Below are 20,671 nucleotides of genomic sequence, written 5' to 3'. Positions count from 1 at the left end.
TTGAAAACTTTAATTTATTTAGAGTTCCAAAAGAATTGTCTTGGTAAAGCAGTAGGTCATCAACATGCATCAAAAAATAAAAAAATAAAATTAGAGTATTCAATAGTCCCAACAACAAATTAATTATTACTAAAAAGAATTTTTTTTTAAAAAAGGCTTTTTTTATCTTTAGAAGAAAGAAAGTCCAAGTATACTATAGACAAGTATATTATTAAACTAATAATAATTCATTTGTGTTGTCAATCTTAGAGTGCAATAGGGACCACTTGTTATCCAATTTGCAATTTAATAAATCAAAAGACATAAAATAAGTTATATCATGAAAAAATAACCCACTTTTAATGCTTATAAATCTTAAAATATATATAAACAATAATAATATATTCAGGATAATATATATATATAAAAAAAACTAGACTGAACATGATACAAAAGGTGTTTATGCCCTGAACTGTTGATACAAAATAAAAGTTCAACAAACTCTCGACTCAAGTAATATAAATATTTTTTTTTATCACAATATAGAATATGTATATTTAAAAAAGGTGAAATGAATTAAAAAAAAACATTTGTAAGTTGTCACAAGAAAAAATAGACTATATAATATAATCATATTAACAACTAATACTACATATAATTTCCGTGATATCACTTCAAAATATATATTTCTAAAAATCTGTTGACCCAAATTTGTGTCCTTTGTGATAGACACTTGTTTATATCAAATTAAGATATTTATTATAGTGACAGGAGAGTTGCTCGGATGGTAAACACCCCTCACTTCCAACTCAAAGGTTACGAGTTCGAGTCACCAAGAGAGCAAAAGGGGTGAAAGCTCCGGATAAAAAAAAGAAGATATTTATTATAGTTAAGTGATATTTAATTGAGTAAATACATTCTTTAAATCTGATAAAAGCATTTGGACTAGCCACACATACTATAATGATAATTACAGATAGCGTGAATTTAATAAGATCGACACAATTCAAATTATTTTTTACAATTTAGAAATATGAAATTGAAAATCGTTAGTAATTGCGATTCAATATGCCGTTAAATAGTTCATATAGCATATTAAATGTGTCTTTTTAAAGTAAATTTAAAATACGTGACACAATTTAAATTATTCTCCACAACTCAAAAACATGAAGTTGGAATCGTTAGTAATCGTAACTCAAACATGCTTTCATATAGGGTATCAAATGTCTTTCTCAAATAAGTAAAAAAAAAATGAAATTTTATTTAAATCAATTTTCTTTTTGTTCTTTTGCCCCATGAAAAATAAACTTGAAAATAATAAAGCTGCAATGTGATAATTAAAGGCTATAAATTCAGAATCTAATAAAACTTTAAGGCCCTCCCCATGTGATTTGATTCTTTAATATTCACGCCCCAAGACCTTATTATTAATTAATTAATTCATTAATTTACAAAAATCGAAGAAAGTTACTAATTTTATATTAGAAAAAATAAATCATAAATATCTTGGACTCAAAGTTTGTGCTTTCTCACGTTTAGTCAAATCTTACCCCCAACGAAAAGTGTGCACCTAATAATAATAATAAAATATTTTATATTTTGTGTATTTTGGCATTTAATAGATTTAGGCATGCTAGAGATAAGATCAAAAGTTAATCATTTCTTGCATTAATTAAAAATAACAATAAATAGTTATAATTGTATTGTAAGATATTAGTACTTCCTTACAAGGCAATTAATCATGATAATAAGGGTAATTATCAATTTTAAAGATAAGGACAAGAGTGATTAATTTGTTAATTTTATGGGTAATTTGAAGAGTGATTAAATTGTTAATCTTTATGGTCAAACATTAATTTTAATAGATAGAATAGGAGTACGTAGTATATTTTTTTTTACTCTTTCTTTTCCTTTTCTTAACATATTATATATTTTAGAAGAAAATACAACTTTTCTAGTAAGTATATATTTTGAGTAGTGTTTTTATTTTATGTTGACAATTATTATTCTTAGAGAAAATGATTTCTTATGATAAATTATAAATTGAATTTAAAAAATAACTCCTTTTTAAGTATCTCGTGAAAAAAAACATAAAATAAATTGAATTTGTAAAAAACTATTAAACTAAATATAACTCGCTTCTCGAAAGTTATTGTAATTTAATTCTAATAAAAATGTCATGGCTTAAACTTGAAAAATATAAAGAAATTGTAGGGTCAAAAGCTAATTTACGAGACTTTATTTATTTATTAATTAAGTTACTAAAGTTCTTTTTTTTTCCTTCTAAATAAAATTATAGGTGGCCGAAGTGCACAAATAGTCAATTTGGGAATTGGGATCCATTATTTAAGTCATATATGTAGTAGGTAAAAAAATTTAATTTATTTGTTCAGACATACGACATTTATTATATATCTTAGGGTTAATCATTTCGGTTAGAACATCAGGTGCATGATTGAAGTTAACTCGTTTTTATTGAACTTTAGTTGTATGTTGTTAAATTGTATTACTTTTACCTTCATTTTAGATATACATGGTTGAAGTGCAGTTAAACTGCAGATTACAATCATGTGTGAATGAATTAAGTCGTTATTACTTAAAGTTAATGCGTCATGTTGTTTGAAGTTCATACATATATAACGAAGTTTAGTTATTTTTGTTAGACTTTAAATAGAAATTCCTGAACTTCACCCGTATGAAACTTGTACGATACCGTATATTTGAAGTTATTGCAAAGTGGGTAGACAATAATAAAATGGACTCTCAAATCCTAGTGGACTAGGGTGCATGGGCCTAGGTTTATAAATGGATCAACCATTTTAGTTTTTTGTCAAAAGTCCATGAAGAAACTTATTATGGAATACTAAAACACCTTACATAGTACTAAAAAGCCCATTTTCTTATGATTACGATTGCGATTACAAGTATAATACGTCGTTCCTCGTACGATACTTATTCTATTAAAATGATACCTTCGAGCTAACGCGATGTTATATTCTTTTCATATTATTATTGTATGATGGTACGGGATCACCCGGTATCCGATAAACTAAACGGGCCTTAAAAAGTGGAACAAAAACGTTTGGGCTTTTAAAATTGTTTTGGAAATAAGCCCACAACAAATTTTCAGTTAGGCAGACAAGTTTATGGGCCTTTACTGATATTTTCAGTTTGAAATTACAGTTTTTTATACGTGACATCCTGAGCGAGATTCGAAGATTGTTTTTTTTTTTTCTATGGAATTATGATTGAAATTTTAAGTTTTAGGTAAGATTTGAAATCTAATTTCATATATATTTTGGAATTTTTTTTTGGCTATGTTTAGTAATTCGAAATCTCCTGTTACATTTGGAAAATATGAGTTTTATTTTATGTGTGTATAGATTTTTTTCTCCATAGGAAAAAATTAAGAAAATTTATCTCAAGCTTTTGAAATACCATCTCTTTCATTCTGCATTAATCTGTCAATTTCATATATATTTTTTATTTTGTTTAATAAATATAATATGAAGTAATTTGTTTTGAATATTTCCAAGTAAATAGCGACAATGACGTGCAATAATTTCTCGATCACAATTTATTTAATAAATAGTAAAATATGCTACAAATCATTAATAAAAAAAAAATTAATTTTCTTTCCTATGACGTATCCTTTTCTTTTTCTCAAAAAATCAGCTCATCAAGTAGGTGAATGACAATCTGACATAAATAAAATAAGTAGTACGAGTTACTATGCATTTTTAATTTTTAGGGGTAAAAAATAGAATATTTAATCCCCGAATATACTAATTTCTAAATAACTATTATCAGTGAGAAAACATACCCTAATAAACGGAGAACCTTAGTTTTTTTAATTGATGGATTGTCTGAATTTTAAAATTTTGATTCCACCTCTTATAATTTCTTAATTCGTTTTCGTTTTTTCTCTCCCTTATATATAATTAAAAATAAAAATATTTGATGCTTATATTTGAAAAGGATTTAGTGATATGACTTTAGATAGAACTTTAATAGGGTTGTAAGTATGATTTTTCAATCCTATATTTATTGAAAAGGGAGATAGCTTTGTTCTATCCTTTCAAGAAGATTGAGACATGGATGATAGGGAGATAGGGTGACTAGTTGACTTTCGATATTTTTGATTGGGTTTATTATGAAGAAAAATATTTTTTTATAAAAAATATCTCTAAAGTAACTAAATAATTTTCTTACTTAATTTTTATATTTGATAAGTCTGAAAAAAATTCACTTCAAAAATATTTATATCTAATGCAGATAAACATTATGTGGAGGTTCGAGGTAGGGGGAAGTGATTTGGAGGATAAAAAAGAGACAATCGACATGAGTATTGCTCATAGAACTTTAGAAAAAGGGACTGAATAATACTTTAACTTTGGTCGAAATTGCTGTTACGATACCAAATTTTATGGATGACCTTTTACCCTCCTGCACTATTTAATAGTGTATTTTAAAGGTATATGTGTGCCCACGTGGACACATTACTATTTAAAATGATGCAATATTTATGATGCCCACGTAGACACATATATACCTTTAAAATACACTATTCAATAGTATAGAGGGTAAAAGGTCCTTTCCAAAATTTGATATCATAACAGTAATTTCAACCAAAGTTAGAGTATTTTTCAAACCTCTTTTCCTTAGAACTTTTTTCTTAACTTCCACTAGTTAGTGGACTTAATTTCGAAATAGTTAAGAAAGGAACTTGCATTTTACGAAGAGGAAGAATATTACTATTTGATTTATAGTTAAAGTGATTAAAATATTCTTAAATTTAATGCAAATTATTATTTTCATCTTTGAACTATACCTAATACTAGAAACACCTTACACCCCTATACTTAGATGCATGAATTTAAAAATGCCCCGAAAATATCACATAATATATTAAATGGCCTCAAGAGAAAAAAATGCCCACCTCCAACTAGGGTTGGAGAGCTAGTAATTACTAATTAGCAATAAAAATTCTTTGGCCACCAATGTTATAATAATTATTTTCTATAATAACATTTTACTAGTTTTCCTTAGAAATCAATTTGAATATTATGTTATGTTAAATGTTATCAATAACAAAATTTTGCTATAATAATCAAAAAGTAATTCAGATAAAACACAATGTAATACAAAAAATTGACTTCAACATGATTAATCTAAAAGGGAAATTTCCCCTGTTTAAATTTATGTCTCTACCTTTTATTTTAGTTCAAAGATTATCTTTTATATATTTATTAAATTTAAATAACAATATTTCTGTTTTATCTTTAATGATAATCTTTATAGGATTATATGCTTAAAATTATAAGTTTCAAGTGATATTTTTGATACGTTATATATATATGATATATTTTTAATTTAAGATTACAAAATTTAAAAGTCATTTTTACTAATATTTTAACCTTTTAGCACCAAACATGTTTTAGATTTCATACATTGTGTTACCACATATTGCAGAGTTTTGTATTCTTAATAAATAATAAGCAGCTTCTACCCTGATATATGCCGCTTTCCTATAATCAAAAGATACGAAAGCATCATTTTTCTCAAGTTACGAGGTATTTTGTTGAATTTCTTTGACAAAGCTGAGATATTCAATAATCATAAAAAAGATAAATTAAATATTATATTTGTGAATAATCCATATAAAAGAAATCTTTAATTACTCCTTTTTAAAAGAATATTGGACGTTAAAAGTGTATGATTACGACTTCATTACAAACTTCTAATGATATCATTTCATGACAACTAAAGTTAAAATCACTATAATTTGAAAGTGCTCCTACATTTTATTTTCTTCTTAAAAATTTTCATTAACTGTTATTTGATACTTATTTTGAAATTTGATTAATACAGAATTATATAAAAATATTTCAGTTTGAAAGGTAACACTCTTTGTTTCTTAATAAATACGATTTTATTTTACAAGACTCAATCATGCAATTTTGAGTCCTGTGAAACTATAACAACACATGCAAAATTAATTAGACGAATCCTTTAAATCTTAGTTCCATCCCTATCATAACACAGATTTCACCGTAACTTATGATTTCACCCATGAGAGCAATGGAAAGAAAAATAACAAATTAAAGACAACACATATCATTAAGGTTAAAAGAAATCGTCGTTTTAATTTGATAAAAACATTACGTTATTACAAGCTTGATTCTTCATTAATTTTAATCATATTTCATTTCTAATCGAGACATATTATCAATTACTATAGAGTATGATGAAATGAATGAGATTTTCCCACTTTAAAGCAGAGACACAAACTCAAGTTTTAAACACAAGAAATCTGAGTAGTGAACATTTCTCCTTTTATAGACAGGGTGGAGGTTAACTCAGAGATACAAAACTAATCCACTAAAGACATAGAAGTATATTATAATTAATATGTTAAAATTGTACTATTACTCTATAATTTAGAATAGAGTATATAATAATTAATATGTTAAAATTGTACTATTACTCTATAATTTAGAATAATAATTTTAAAAATTTAATCATTTTAAACCAAATATTATAAGAACCAAAATAAGTAGCTACCAATAATTTATGGACCAAAGGTCTAATATTATCCCCTTAGGATTATATTCGATTTCCTTCAATCTTTTTGGTTCATATTGGATTTTTACTACCCATAACTTCTCTTTTTTTTTTTTTCCACTCGGTGTTCAAAGTCCATGTTGGAGCTCTGTCTAAATTTAAATCGCGCACTGCAGGGCCCATTCGGGGGTGACGCTCCAAACATGATTTTCTCCATACCTTGGGCTCGAACCCGAGACCTCTGGTTAAGGGTGAAGCACTCCCACCAGTGCACCATAACCCATATCGGTCCCATGACTTCTCTCTTCATTCACACAAAAACAACTCCTTTTCTCTTACTTTTCTACCGACCTGAATTATGATGAGATAGTTCGAAATCTCTCTATCCTTAATAAGAAATTTCGGATTGGAATTTTTGGGAATAGATAACTTTTTGAAATGAAACTTGTAATGTATGAATTCGAATTTAATCAGATCTCCATAAATTGTTGGACGGGATAAATAAAGAATTTTATAATTTTATGTATTTCCTTTTTTATTGAAGAAAAAATTATTCCAAGGACCACAAAAAATTATTCCAAGGACCACATTATTGGCCGCCATTCTAAATACATTCACCTAAAATAAATGGAATGCAATATGCAGAATCTTAGATTAGGATGGTTCACCTAATTAATATGGCTAGTTCTGCAATTTTTTTATTTTTTAAAAAAAATCCTTGACATTAATATCTTTGTACTAGTTAGGCTATTGGCTAATTTATTTAACGAATTAAACAAGCAAATGAGAAGCTACAAATATTGATAAATTTGTTGTTTATTTTAATTTCAAACACTTCTATTCAAACACATGATTGATAACTAAAGATTAAACAAAACTTTTGAGTTTACGAGTTTTTGAATTAAAAAAATGAAGCTTATAGGTTACTTGACAAATTACTATACATAATAAGAGAATTCATAGGCATAATACGTGGTTTAGGATAAAATTACAGAGTTCTACTGAATTGACATGTTAATAATTTTTTAAAATATTTTTTAATATCTTATATACTTATTAGTTAGTATTAGATATTTTTAATTATTTAATTCAAATGGAATCTTTATCCCACAAGATTATTATAGAAAGGAAGCATGATGTCACTATATAATTTCATGAGGTAACTTTTACTACTTGATTTTAGTTTGTTTCTTATCTTTAATTCTATTTTATCCAAATATCAAATAATTGATTTGACTAAAATGACGAAATTTTAAAGTTCTTTTGGAAAAAAGTTCTTTTTTCTTTTCTTTCTGAAATCCTTAGAAAATCTGGAATCACTATTTTTTTAGTGTGCACGGAATAAATTTATTTATGTACAATAAATTGCAAACCACACATGAGATGTACAATTCACTAGACAAACCCAATATGACGTGTACAATTGAAAAGACGTCATCCTTTATGAATATCACTTGCAATATCAATTCAGTCATCCTTGCGATTTTTTAACAAAGTTAAACCACATTATTTCTACTCTTTCTCCGTTTCTTTATACATATTTCAAAGGACAACATTTGATGGATCATTATAGAAGAATCACACTACAAAATGTGTTTATAATCTTACTAATTTTCAGAATATTTGCATTATATGACCAATTTGAGGCAATTGTTTAGATTATATTTTCATTAATCTAGTGGACAAAACTTTCCCTTTGAAAATGGAGTAGTTGGATGATTTATCTTTTTTTCCTTTTGAAGACAAATTTAACAATTATGAGCTAAAGGGTCATAATTTAAAAAGTGACATAAAAGACCATTTCTCAAATGCCCCCAAATTTCCTCCATTCATTGTAGAAACTAGACATTAATTTAGGTATGCAAGAATACAATTTTTAAGTGTTCAAACAATTAACATATTCAGTGAAAATTCACAAGTGAGGTTTAAAAAGACTGTGGTGTACGCAACCTTACCATATAAGAATAGAGACTGTTTCTGATAGACCATCGACTCAAGTAAAACATATCAAACAAGCAGAAAAAAAAATACAGTAAAAAAAAAACTAGCAGTTGTAACAACAATCAATATGAGAACCAAAAGAAAGAAAACAACATGTAATAACAAATTCAAAGTCTGAGAAGGTAGGAGAACAAGGAAATAACAGTACCATTGACAAGTGAAATTAGACGGTGCGCGACTACTATTTATTTATTACTATAATCCTTGACTTCCATGTTCTCTCATCTATGATCATATCCTTAGTAATATGTGATATATCATGTCCTATCTAATCATCTCTTCCCAATATAAGCGAACGAGCTATTCTATTGATTAAATGAGGCATGTCTAATTAAAACAAATTAGTAAGAGTTTGTATTGGATAAATCAATGATTAAGGATATGACATATCTTGATGTTTTCCTAATAGACACATAGTCTCCTCGTGTTTTATAAAATTTAATAACAAAACTATAGTATAAAACTAATCTCAACAAGCACTTGAAGAGACACATTACATGCAAGAACATATTAAAACAACTAGCACATCATCATAATCAATAACAATGAATATATATAAAATAATAAAATGAATAAATAAGAATATTGTTAGACACATCATATGCCTAGTATCTCTGAAATCACAATGAAAGATTTGTGGTCAAACAGCCCATAGATTTCTATTAATTAACTTCACAACTTTTAGTAATTTTTGTTTTTCCTCATCAGATATTTCATATCCATTTTAAAGCCCGACTACTCCGTGAAATCCTATTTTGAGGGTAAAATGTGCTACTTATAAAAATCAATTTCATTCTTAAAGTTTGAATTCATTACCTCTAATTACAAATAAAAATGAAGGATATACTTACTACAGTATGATAACCTCTAACGAATAACTTCAATTATGTTGTTTCTTATCTAGTGTTCAATGTTTGTATTGAGATTCGACTAATTCAAATTCATACAGTAAATTTTCACTTTGGAGGTAAAACAATCTCTATGAAAGACGACTACATTATCATAACTCAAATCCAAGATCTCTCGATTAACAATGAAGAATACGTACCACTATACAATAGCCTCAACGATAAACTTATCTCTTTTATTTTTCCTCGATGTCTACTACCTATTTTGAAATCCAACTAATTCAAATTTATATCGTAAATTTCACTTTCAAGGTAAAATACATTTTATTCAAAAACTTCTTCATTCTCAGAACTCGAATCCAACCCTATCAAAAACCAAAATAGAAAAAAACATTCCAACAGGGATATGCTCCATTAAATTCCCCAAAGAGACAGCCAAAACAAGAAAAAATTACAGTGGCATTTCGTAAAAGTGAATATATTTAAAAAAGAATAAAAATATCAGATAATTACAAATTATATTACTTCGGTTCTTACGGCGCACTTTAGCATCTTTCCCTTTTTATTATTAGCCTACTCATAAAATTTCAAGTGTAAAGTAGCACAAATTCTACATTTCTCCCTTTTTCTGTTACGGATCCTTCCTATTTTGCGCTGGTGGTGCGTACGTTATAAACCTTCACCCTCACAGCTCAGTTCTCTTTCTCTCTCAAAGAATCAAATGTTTCTTCAGATTTTTCAGCTTACTTCTCATTTTCCAAACGAAGGGTGAGTTTTAATTTTCTTTTCTTGGGATTTTTTGGTGTTCTTTTAGCTGCATTTTTGTTGTAAAGATATGTATTTTCTTCTTCTTTTGTTCATATTCTGATTGATGGTGAAGGTGACAAAAAAATTGCTAAAAATGGAATCTTTTTTTTGTTTTTGGGGGTGGGGGTAGAGTTAATCTTCACCTTGTGACAAATAATTTATTTGTTTGAAGCATTTTTGTTGTAAAGATTTGTTTTTTATTTTATTTTTTGTGATGTTCATATTATGTTTGATTGTGAAGATGAATTTAGTGAAGAAAAAGGGTAAAATTGGAATCTTTATTTGTTTGGGTTACTGTTAATCTTCAGTTTGTGGCAAAAGAATTTATTTATTTGCTGCATTTTTGTTGTAAAGATTTTGTTTTTGTTTGTTTGATGGTGAAGATGATTTAAGTGCAAAATGGGCTAAAGATGGAATCTTTATGTTTTTTCTTGGGGATATAGTTGATTTTCAGGTTGTAGCAAAGAATTTATGTATTTGCTTATTTATTGTTTGAAGAAGGGTCAAATTTGAATCTTGATTTTACGGAAGGATGGTTTTTAATGTTTCTTTCTTTGTAAAGATGATCTCTTTGTTGAAATTTCAGCTGATAATCAGTTTACTAAGAACGCCTTTTTCAATTTAAAGGTTTGGAATTTCATGGGTGTGTTCAGTTAATTTTGGAAATAGGGTTTTGTATTTTCTTTGTTTCTTGAGGTTGTTTTTCTTAATTGGCAAAAGATATGGAAAAACTAGAATGTGGGGTTTGTTTTGTTCTTAAATTTCTGACTTTTCTTCTCTGTTTGAGTTTTGTTTTCTTGTTCTATCAGTTATTCTGAAACCTGAATGGAAGTAAATAGCCACAGCCTTGACTTGTGCCTTTTTCAAGTTTCTGTAGATAACAAGTTGAAAATGTGTTGGTGAAAGTAGTTTTTGTTGGACTTTAGTTATTTGCTTTGATAAAAATTGCATCTTTAAGGATGTCGAAGAGTTAGATTGAAAAGAGAACAAGAAAAAAAGGGATTTCAGCTATTAGTTGGAAACCAGAAAGGAAAGAATATTTGCTATTCTTCTTGTCCTTTTTCTTTTCTGAATATAAATTGCTAAGTTGCGAGATTTTGGATTCGGAGTACATATGCTGCTTTTAGAGTAATAAGATGAGCTTTATTAGTCGGATCATCATGACGAATACACATTATGGTGGTTTAAGCAATGTTTTTTCAAAGTTGTTGTCTGGTCATTGTCATGGTGGCTAATGTTATCTCTTCTCTTTTCAACAGGTAGGTGGAATTCCTGAGATTATAATCTAGTTCTGTTTTTGTACTGGGGCATGATGGGAGTCGAAACTGTGACGGAATCATTTTTTAATTTGTGGAGAACTTCGCGGAAGAGCTCTGCTTCAGAGCCCGAGAGGAAGAATGTGATAGGAATTCTTGCATTTGAAATTGCAACTTTGATGTCTAAGGTGGTTAACTTGTGGCAGTGCCTAAATGAAAGACGAATTGACAAGTTAAGAGAAGAAATCTCGAGTTCACTTGGCATTCAGAAGCTTGTTGCTGAAGATGACAAATATCTTATGGATCTTGCTATTGCAGAGATAATTGACAATTTGGGATCTCTCACGAAGTCATTGACTTCGCTCGGTAAGAGATGTGCTGATCCAGTTTATCACAATCTTGAACGAATATTTGAAGATCCAGTCGAAATCGAACTTAATGGGTGTGCATGGAGATATAAGCTTAAGAAAATGGAGCGCAAGGTTAAGAAAATGGAGAGATTTGTTGCAGCCACGACTCAATTGTATCAGGAGCTCGAAGTGCTCGCTGAGCTTGAGCAAACACTGAGGCGGATGCAGGCTGGTGCTAGTTCAGGTCAGATGAAACTGCTCGAGTTTAGGCAAAAGGTTATATGGCAACGAGAGGAAGTGAAGAATTTGAGAGAAATGTCTCCTTGGGTTAGAACATATGACTATACTGTTCGTCTTTTGCTTCGATCTATTTTCACAATAATTATGAGGATTAAGTACCTATTCGGGACAAATCAGACAGGAGTTTCCGGAGGAAGCAACCATTTTGAGGGCATTGATAACGGTTATCTTGATCGTAGCCGGTCTATATCTGCTCTTACTCTGTCCTCTGTTTATCCATCTGAAAATAGCACGTCGGAATCTTATTTAGGTTCTATAGGCAGGTCATTTTCAAGCCTTGGTCTAAGTGGGAATAAAGATAGACCAACTAATAGAAAGTCTCTTCTTCGACAGTCATCTGTCTTTTGCGGAAAGCCACCACAGCCGAGATCCAGGCGATTTGCTAATGTTGGATCTTTTAAAGGATGCATAAATAGCGGCACTGATTCACCTGTTCTTGAGAGTTGCATGCCTTCCAACAGCGACGTCTCAAAATCAGATGACAGTTTCCAAAAAGATACCGATAAGTTTGAAGACACGAATCCTGTTCCTGCCTCCTCCAATGGCGTAATTTTGACTAAAGCTTCTCTTTTCAATTTCAAGCGAAAGCTGTTAATCGTTCCTGAAGATACTCTTGGTTATGCTGCTTTGACACTCAAGTACGCGAACATCATCATACTTATAGAGAAACTGGCGTCAGCTCCACATTTAATCAGTCTTGATGCAAGAGATGATCTATACAATATGCTGCCTGCTAGCATTAGAAACTCTCTAAGGTTAAGATTAAAATTGTTCGCTAAATCATTGACTTCATCTGTTTATGATGCTTCTCTTGCAGCAGAGTGGAGTTTGGCACTCGGAAGGATATTAGAATGGTTGTCTCCACTCGCTCATAACACGATAAGGTGGCATTCTGAACGGAACTTTGAGAAACAACGACTGGTTTATGGGGCTAACGTGCTTCTCGTGCAGACGCTCTACTTTGCAAACCAAACCAGAACTGAAGCAGCAGTCATTGAACTTCTCATGGGTCTGAATTACCTTTCAAGATTCGGAAGAGAGGTTAGTGCAAAACCGTTGATGGAGTCATCTTGCGGTAGAACTAGCAGTGAGTATTTTCTCCACAGGGATAGTAACTCGAACGCGTACCACATGTATCATGATTAATACACCTAAATGACTGATCAGAATCACTTAAAGATGAGTTTGTTGTTTGCTTGATTGAGTTTGTAGTGAGGTTTTGTACATTCTTTGTTTCTTCCTGCTGCTGCTTAAGGTTCCATCTGATAACCAAACTGTTCATTCCTCATGTTGACATAAAACTTGTGCTCTTCTATTGATTTATATATACTCAAGAACTTTGTTATTTGGAGAATTAATGAATGTTGTCTACTGCTCTCCGTTTCACATTATTTCGTTATTGTTATTGTTCTCATTGGAGCTGAGGGTCCTCCGAAAGTAGCCTCTCTACCTCCACAAGGTAGGGTTAAGGTTTGCGTACACTCTACTCTCTCCAGACCCCACTCGTGGGATTTCACTAGGCATGTTGTTGTCGTTATTACTATTTTCATCTTTATAGTTTTTTTTTTTTTTGAAATTGCTTTATTTTAAGTTGAGGGTCTATCACAAACAACTTCTTTATCTTTACGAGGTAGGGATAATGCCTATGTACATCCATCTCCAGACCTCCCATTCTGGAATTACACTGGATATGTTAATGCATTTGTTTCATTAGTCAAACAATGTAATGCTTTCTTTGAAAACATAATTGTATAAATTCATAGTCTATGATCATGCCTGAGTTACATAATGGCTTTAACTGAAGCTAGTGCTTTCAACTCGAACTATATTATCCATATAAAAGTAATATATGTACTAAAATTTCGCTCATTCAGAACTTGTTGACTCTAGATTCTAGATTCGCATATAAGGTCATGGACCAAATATCATAACCAAACCCTAATTTGCAAATATTATATTTGAAATCATATATGTATGGACAAACAAAAATTAATCATTCCAAAGAGATAGAAAGAAAACATTTTGAAGAACAAAAAGGAAGACAAAGTTGGACAATAAAACATTTATCCAGGCTGTTGGGCCATTAGTACAGATTAGTATTACATTATTTTCTTTAAAAGTTCTTGGTCCACAATGGGTTAGTGATGTTTAATACATTTTTTAGTGGAAAATGTTGCTTTATAAATAAATAAATAATATAATACATTTTTAGTGGAAGAAAATTTTAGTTAATTGGGAAATGACTTGAATTACTTTCTTGGTGAGTTTTGTACTTAAAGAGATAATGGGGTGTGGTGTTGACTCCCAAAAAGTATTACTTCCACCGACTCAAAATACTTATCGTATTTTTCATTTACATATATCTTAAAAAACTTATTAAAAAGGTGTACGCATGACTTTTTTTAATCCTAATTTATGTGTTAGGATATAAATTCTTAAGAATGTGTAATAAGTGCATACTGCTATATAATATATAAACATTAGAGAAAAAAAAAAATAGTTCAATGCATTAGGTTTCGTTAGGCATGAGATTTAAGTTAGAATCCACTCACAAGGATCTATTCAATGTAACTCTATCTCGCATTTTTATAAGAAACGATATCCACAATTCAAGTTCGTGATCATAATAGATATACCCTAATAATTTCAACCATCATATCATAATCTATTACTTGGATACTAATAGGGGTAAAGTTCAGATTCCTAACAAAATGCAATAAATATGAATCAAACTCTATGTATATATCAAAAACTCAATAAGTAAACTCTTAATTCATTTTTTACTTTTACTTCTATATTATTCCCAAAATACATTTTTCTTTTGCATATTATTTAAAAAAAAAATCTGTTTTTTTTAATTTTAAAAGGAAGTGTTTTCTTAAAGTTTAACCAAATAGGTTATTACTAAATGTGAATATTGACAAAAAATTATCTACACTAGATATTCATAGTAAACCATATTAATTCAATGTATTTTGGAGTAAAATACCGTGGTTGTATTTTTATTGATACGTTGATTCTATTGTATTATATCTTTTAAATTCATCATTAGATAATCGATAATGATGAAAAAACTTCATTTTAGGTAATGTTTGAATAGTGTGATGGTGTCGTTACTTTAATTTTTTTTCTTATTTTTATTTATTTATTATTTAATAATTATATTTAATCTTGTATTCTACCTTTCGTAGTACCTCTATCCCATATCTTACTTTATTGGGATGTTAACCATTCAAATTATGGATATGTGACATTGTGTAATGATGCAAAATGATACAATCTATCCGAACACTATATTCATTAAAATAAATTGGCAAAAGGCATAAATTGCCCCCTAAACGTATACCCAAAAGTCATTTACACACTTTAACTAATGGGGTGACCTATTACACACCTTAAGTACATAAAAGTATATTTATTTCCCCCTTCCGTCACCCAACCCAGGGCGCGTTTCGCTCCACATAGTTGAGCGCGTCAACACGCTAATAAAGTCATTTTTATTTATTTTTTTAATTAAAAAAATCTAACCCAACGGTTATATTCCCATTCCCTTCACATAACCCACCCACCCGACCCTATTGAACAAAAACCCTAAATTTTCACCAAAAATCTGAATCAAGAACCCTAAATTCAAACATAGTTCAAAATTCCTTCTTTTGAATCAAAGGTACCTCTTTTTCATTATTATTCATTCATCTCTTTTCCATTTTGATTCATTTCTCTCTTTTTCATTTTGATTTGTTTCTATCTATTTCGTATTTTGAATTTTTAGTTCTTTGATTCGCGGTAATTCTTATTAAGGTGCTACAATGGCTCGAATAAGCTTGACTAGGCTCTGTTTACAAGAGGAAGATCATGAATTGGAAGAGGTACGATGCAAACACGGATTTGTTTTGCCTTTGCTGACCTCTTGGACCCCGAGAAATCCTAGTAGAAGATATTGGGGTTGTCCTTACTATGGGGTAAGTTAATCTTTTTTAAGAGTTGAATAATTCGTTTTGTTGTTTCAAGAGCCATAGAATGATTCGTTTTGTTTTTTAAGAATGCTAGATCATGCGATTTTTGGCTTTGGAAAGATGATTATATTGATCCAAGATCCAAATTTGTGATTCCCAAGTTGTTGGGAAGAATTGCGGAGCTTGAACATAGTGTTGAATCTTCTCGAAAAGTTGAAACTTCGGATAAGGAAATCAACAAGCCTACTAAGTCGACCAAATCCATGGAAAGCAAAATAGATATGAACAAGAAGGAGTCAAAAATGGACAATTTTGATGATGATTTGAAGAAGATGAAAGCAGTTGAAAAGAAATGGAAAAACAAATTGGCCAAGTCCAAGAAAAGGGAGAAACAACTTTGGATTGCTCTGTTGTGTGTTTGTATTTTAGGTGTAAGTTTAGTATTTCAAAGAGTATTGTTTCTGAAAGGAGAAGGACATTCAAGGAAATTGTCATGATCTCTTATTGTACCAAAAATTTGCAATATTGTGTTGAACTTGTAAGGCTTTTGTGTAATGAAAAGAATTTACAAAGCTTTCCTTAGCTTAATTTGTCTCATTTATTGTTGCAAGTATTTGATTTTGTATTTGGTCATAAACTATATATTTAGTGTGTACAACTATCTGCTCAACTGTCTAAACTATACGTTTGTGTAGCCACTGCTTAAGTAGTCACTTATTGCCCTCCATAAACACAGAAACCATCACTAAAAGAGAAGCAATATTGTTACATAAACAGACATTCATAACTGCATAATCATTAATCAAAATAGAAGTTAATATATGTCAAAGCAGTTACATAATCAAACACCACAAATCAAAATGCAGTCACAACTGCAATTCATTGTCTTAAATATAAGGGTACTAAATAGGGATAAAGTGCATTGCATTGTCTATCACCCAACAAAACAAATGTCTACATTACATTACCAACAAAAATCTACCAAAACAAGTTAGATTGCATTAGAGCTCTCTAGGCTCAAATGTGCAGCCTTAGACCTAGTCTCCATTTGTTTGCTTCCCCTCATCTCTTCAAGTTGGCTTGATGTCATAGCTTGTTTTCCTTTCCATTTCACACCACATGGTGGTTTATGTCCAAGATCTCCAGTGACAACTGCTGAAGACTTCACATTTCTAAAGCTTTCACTGGGCATTCCAGGCTGTTCAAATGAATATAAATAATCTTAATTTGTGATTAAAGAAAAAATAATAAATGATATTTAAGTATAGAAATAGGGAACTTACATTAATAATAGTAGCACCACTTTGTGTGTGTAGTGCACCCATTCCAACCATTCTTGTTCTGCTAGCAACACTACCCTAAAAAATAACAAAATATTCAGTAAAGCAACTTATTTAAAACTTATACATGAAGTAAATAAAGGAAACTATATCACCTTTTCTGTTGAACCCTTTGGTCTACCCCTTCCTCTTTCAGTTGGAGCATTAGGTGTTGCTCTTGGGCCAACAATTTGTGTTGATGTTGGTGCAGCAGCAGGGACAACAGTTTGTGTTGATGTTGGTGCAGCAGCAGGGCCAGAAGGAGGTCTTGAACTTGGTCCAGCAGCAGGTCTTGAACTTGGTCCAGCAGTAAAGCTTGTGCCAGAAGCAGGTGCACCAAGAGGACACTTTCTTTTATTGTGACCCTTGTTATGACAAGTGCTGCATGACATCTCAATCCCTCTTTTGGATAATTTTCCAGTTTTACTGGTTTCACCTTGCTCTTTCTTCCTTTTCTTGCCAGGCCTTCCTGGCATCTTCCTAACAGGAGGTGGTATCACAGAGATGTTTTGTGATTCTGGCCACATTTTCAAATTCATAACTGGCTGAATGAAGTAGTTGTATGTCTTCATGTATGTTTCTCTGTTATACCAATGAGAAATGTAGTTGATTGGGTCCAATTTCCTATGGTGAAGAGCAGCTATTGCATGAGGACATGGTATGCCTTTCAACATCCATGCTCTACAGCTACATATTTGCCTTTGAATATCAACTACATGTCTGTATGGTCCATGAAGTACCTCATACCCTGTATCTGAATTCCATTCAATGCTGCATTTCATAGACTTAGCTGTGTTATCTTGTAGAACCTTCATTGCCATTGGAGAAATGTCGCATATCCAAGTATTGCAAAACTCTCTCATCTGCCCTATTCTTTTCATCATTTTCACCCTAATTTCTTCAAGCATTGTAATTATAGTCTTATGCCTTGCTGCTAATATCCATGAATTGAAACATTCAGCCATGTTATTGTCTACAACATCACATTTTGAGGTAAAATTGAAGTAAAACTTGCTCCATCTTTCAGGATTATAATACAACAAGTGATCAACTATATTATTGCCCAACCTTTTCATATAACTAATGTTATCTTTTAACTCAGCCTCAAAAGTAGACCTTGCACACCTCCAGAAACATTTCTTTCTCTCAAGACCTCTCCATCTCTTTGACCAGTTAGCAAGGATGTGTCTAGCACACATTCTATGCTCAACATTTGGCAAATGATCAGTTATGGCAATTTCAAGACCCTATAAGAAAATTCAAGACATAAAACTAATTAAACTAAGACATTAATAAATAAATGGCATTTAAGACATGAAATAAATCAAAAAAATCAATAAATATTCTAACCTTTTGCATATCTGATATGATTGTGAGGTCTGTACCATCTCCCAACTGAAGATCTTCCTTTAGAAGTTTGACAAACCATGCCCAAGTAAACTTATTTTCAACTTCAACTACTGCCCAAGCCAGTGGTAGCATTTGATTGTTCCCATCTTTACAAACAGCAACTAATAATTGACCTTTAGATACTCCCTTTAGAAAACAACCATCCAAACCAATGCACCTCCTACAACCAGCCAAGAAGGACTTCTTCATTGCATCAAAACATATGTAGAAGCCTTGAAACATTTTTCTACCTTTTTCAAATGTTTCTTCATGAAGCTTGACTACACATGTACTACCTGGATTAGTTCTTAGCAACTCATCTTTGTAGTCCAAAATCCTCCCAAACTCAAGAACATAGTCACCCATTAACTCCTGTAATACTTTGTTTCTTGCTCTCCTACACACTGTTCTTCCAACATATAAATCCAATTCTTTTTTAATAAGTCCTTGAAACTCAAAGATTCTAATGTCAGGTTGTTCCTTTATCCTTTCACAGTAGTGACTAGATAAGAACTTGCTATTACAAAGCTTGTTCCTATTAGTAGGATCACATTTGTGAACTGGATTGTATGTCTTTACAACAAAATTATCTGTCCTAGAATCAAAGCTAGCAAATAAAACCCAAGGACAACCAACTGTACACCTAACCCTTACCCTTGTTGGTTCATTAATATACATTTCAATTGCAACATGTTCAGCAACAGCATATTTGGTAACAGCAGATCTAAACTCATTAACACTTTCAAATACAAGACCCAATTCCCACACTACTTTCTGAGAAGATGCATCAAATACAACTCTATTCACCTTCTTTCTCCTTCTTGGCTTAACTCTCTCTCTTTGTTGAACCTCTTCTTCATCATCACTGAAAGCATCTGGATCTGTTTCAAAACTGGCAGCTTCATCTGAGGGATAATAAGGCTCATCACCAGCTAACTTACCTTCTAAGTTATTTCTATTACCACCTGTAGATTCATCATACCCAGCATCTGGCCCTTTTTTTTCTGTTCCTAACTTGACATGATCAGGCAATGGAGCTCTTTCTCCCCTTTTCCTTCTCTTTCTTTTACTCTTTTCCTCCCTAAAACTTCTTAGTTCATCATCTACATCACTCCCATTAAATCCCCCCCCATTCAATGATTCTCTATCTGAATCTTGTTCATTAGAAGGATGGACAGGGTCAGGAATTGGATCAGAGGAAGGATGAACATGGTCAAGAGTTGGATCAGTAGAAGGATGGATAGGGGCAGGGGCAGGGTTTGAGGCAAGGTTTGAGGCATTTTCTTGGGCCTCATGTGTGGCATTTTCTTGGGCCTCATATGTTGGTTCTAATTCAGCATCAAAAGATGCATTAGGCCCACTGTTTTGAGATGCTCCCTCACCTACTCTACTTTCCCCATATTCCAATAAAGGTGGGACCAAAACAGGATCAGCAACAAAGTGACACACAAAACAGTCCAAAATATCTCCATGACTCAAACACTCGGCAATTAATATAGTATCATAGTCAGATTTGATTTCTAACATAGCAGTACTTCTAGGAAGTTTTACATACAACACACATTGTCCAGGTTCATACCCCAACTCTTTCAGACAATCCCTCAATTCAAAATAAGATAACCTATCTATATCAACATCTAAAAACTCATAAACTCCTCCACCATGATATGGTTTCCCCTTGTATTCCTTTTTTCCAATCTTAATAACACCACCGTGGTAAAATCTCAAAGTAATCAATTCAAAAGACATTTTAACCTGAAAATAATGTTATCAGTTAACCCTCAACAACAACGACAAAACATATACAACAACAACGGGGAATCATGTGAATGAAAGACGACATACAATAAACTTGAAAAAAAAAATAAAGATGAAATAACCCTAAGCTAAAAAGTATGAACT

General features: G+C 31.0%; 2 protein-coding genes across 4 annotated transcripts in view; both read left to right on the top strand.

Moving 5' to 3' along the window:
- Positions 1-20,671, top strand: part of LOC125870467 (pyruvate kinase 1, cytosolic-like) — a 222,699-nt gene that overhangs the window by 126,850 nt on the left and 75,178 nt on the right. The window lies entirely within an intron of this gene.
- Positions 9,963-13,468, top strand: LOC125870465 (protein PSK SIMULATOR 3-like). Its single transcript, XM_049550896.1, has 2 exons — positions 9,963-10,160; positions 11,459-13,468. Exon 2 carries the CDS (start codon positions 11,509-11,511, stop codon positions 13,249-13,251), a length of 1,743 nt encoding a protein of 580 aa, XP_049406853.1. The 5' UTR covers positions 9,963-10,160; positions 11,459-11,508; the 3' UTR covers positions 13,252-13,468.

Source organism: Solanum stenotomum, chromosome 7, assembly GCF_019186545.1.
Source record: "Solanum stenotomum isolate F172 chromosome 7, ASM1918654v1, whole genome shotgun sequence".
Lineage (NCBI taxonomy): Eukaryota > Viridiplantae > Streptophyta > Magnoliopsida > Solanales > Solanaceae > Solanum > Solanum stenotomum.
This window is presented reverse-complemented; position numbering and strand designations above follow the sequence as displayed.

Coding starts and splice junctions, on each gene's coding strand:
- LOC125870465 (XM_049550896.1), top strand. CDS start 11,509: ATGATGGGAGTCGAAACTGTGACGGAATCATTTTTTAATTTGTGGAGA.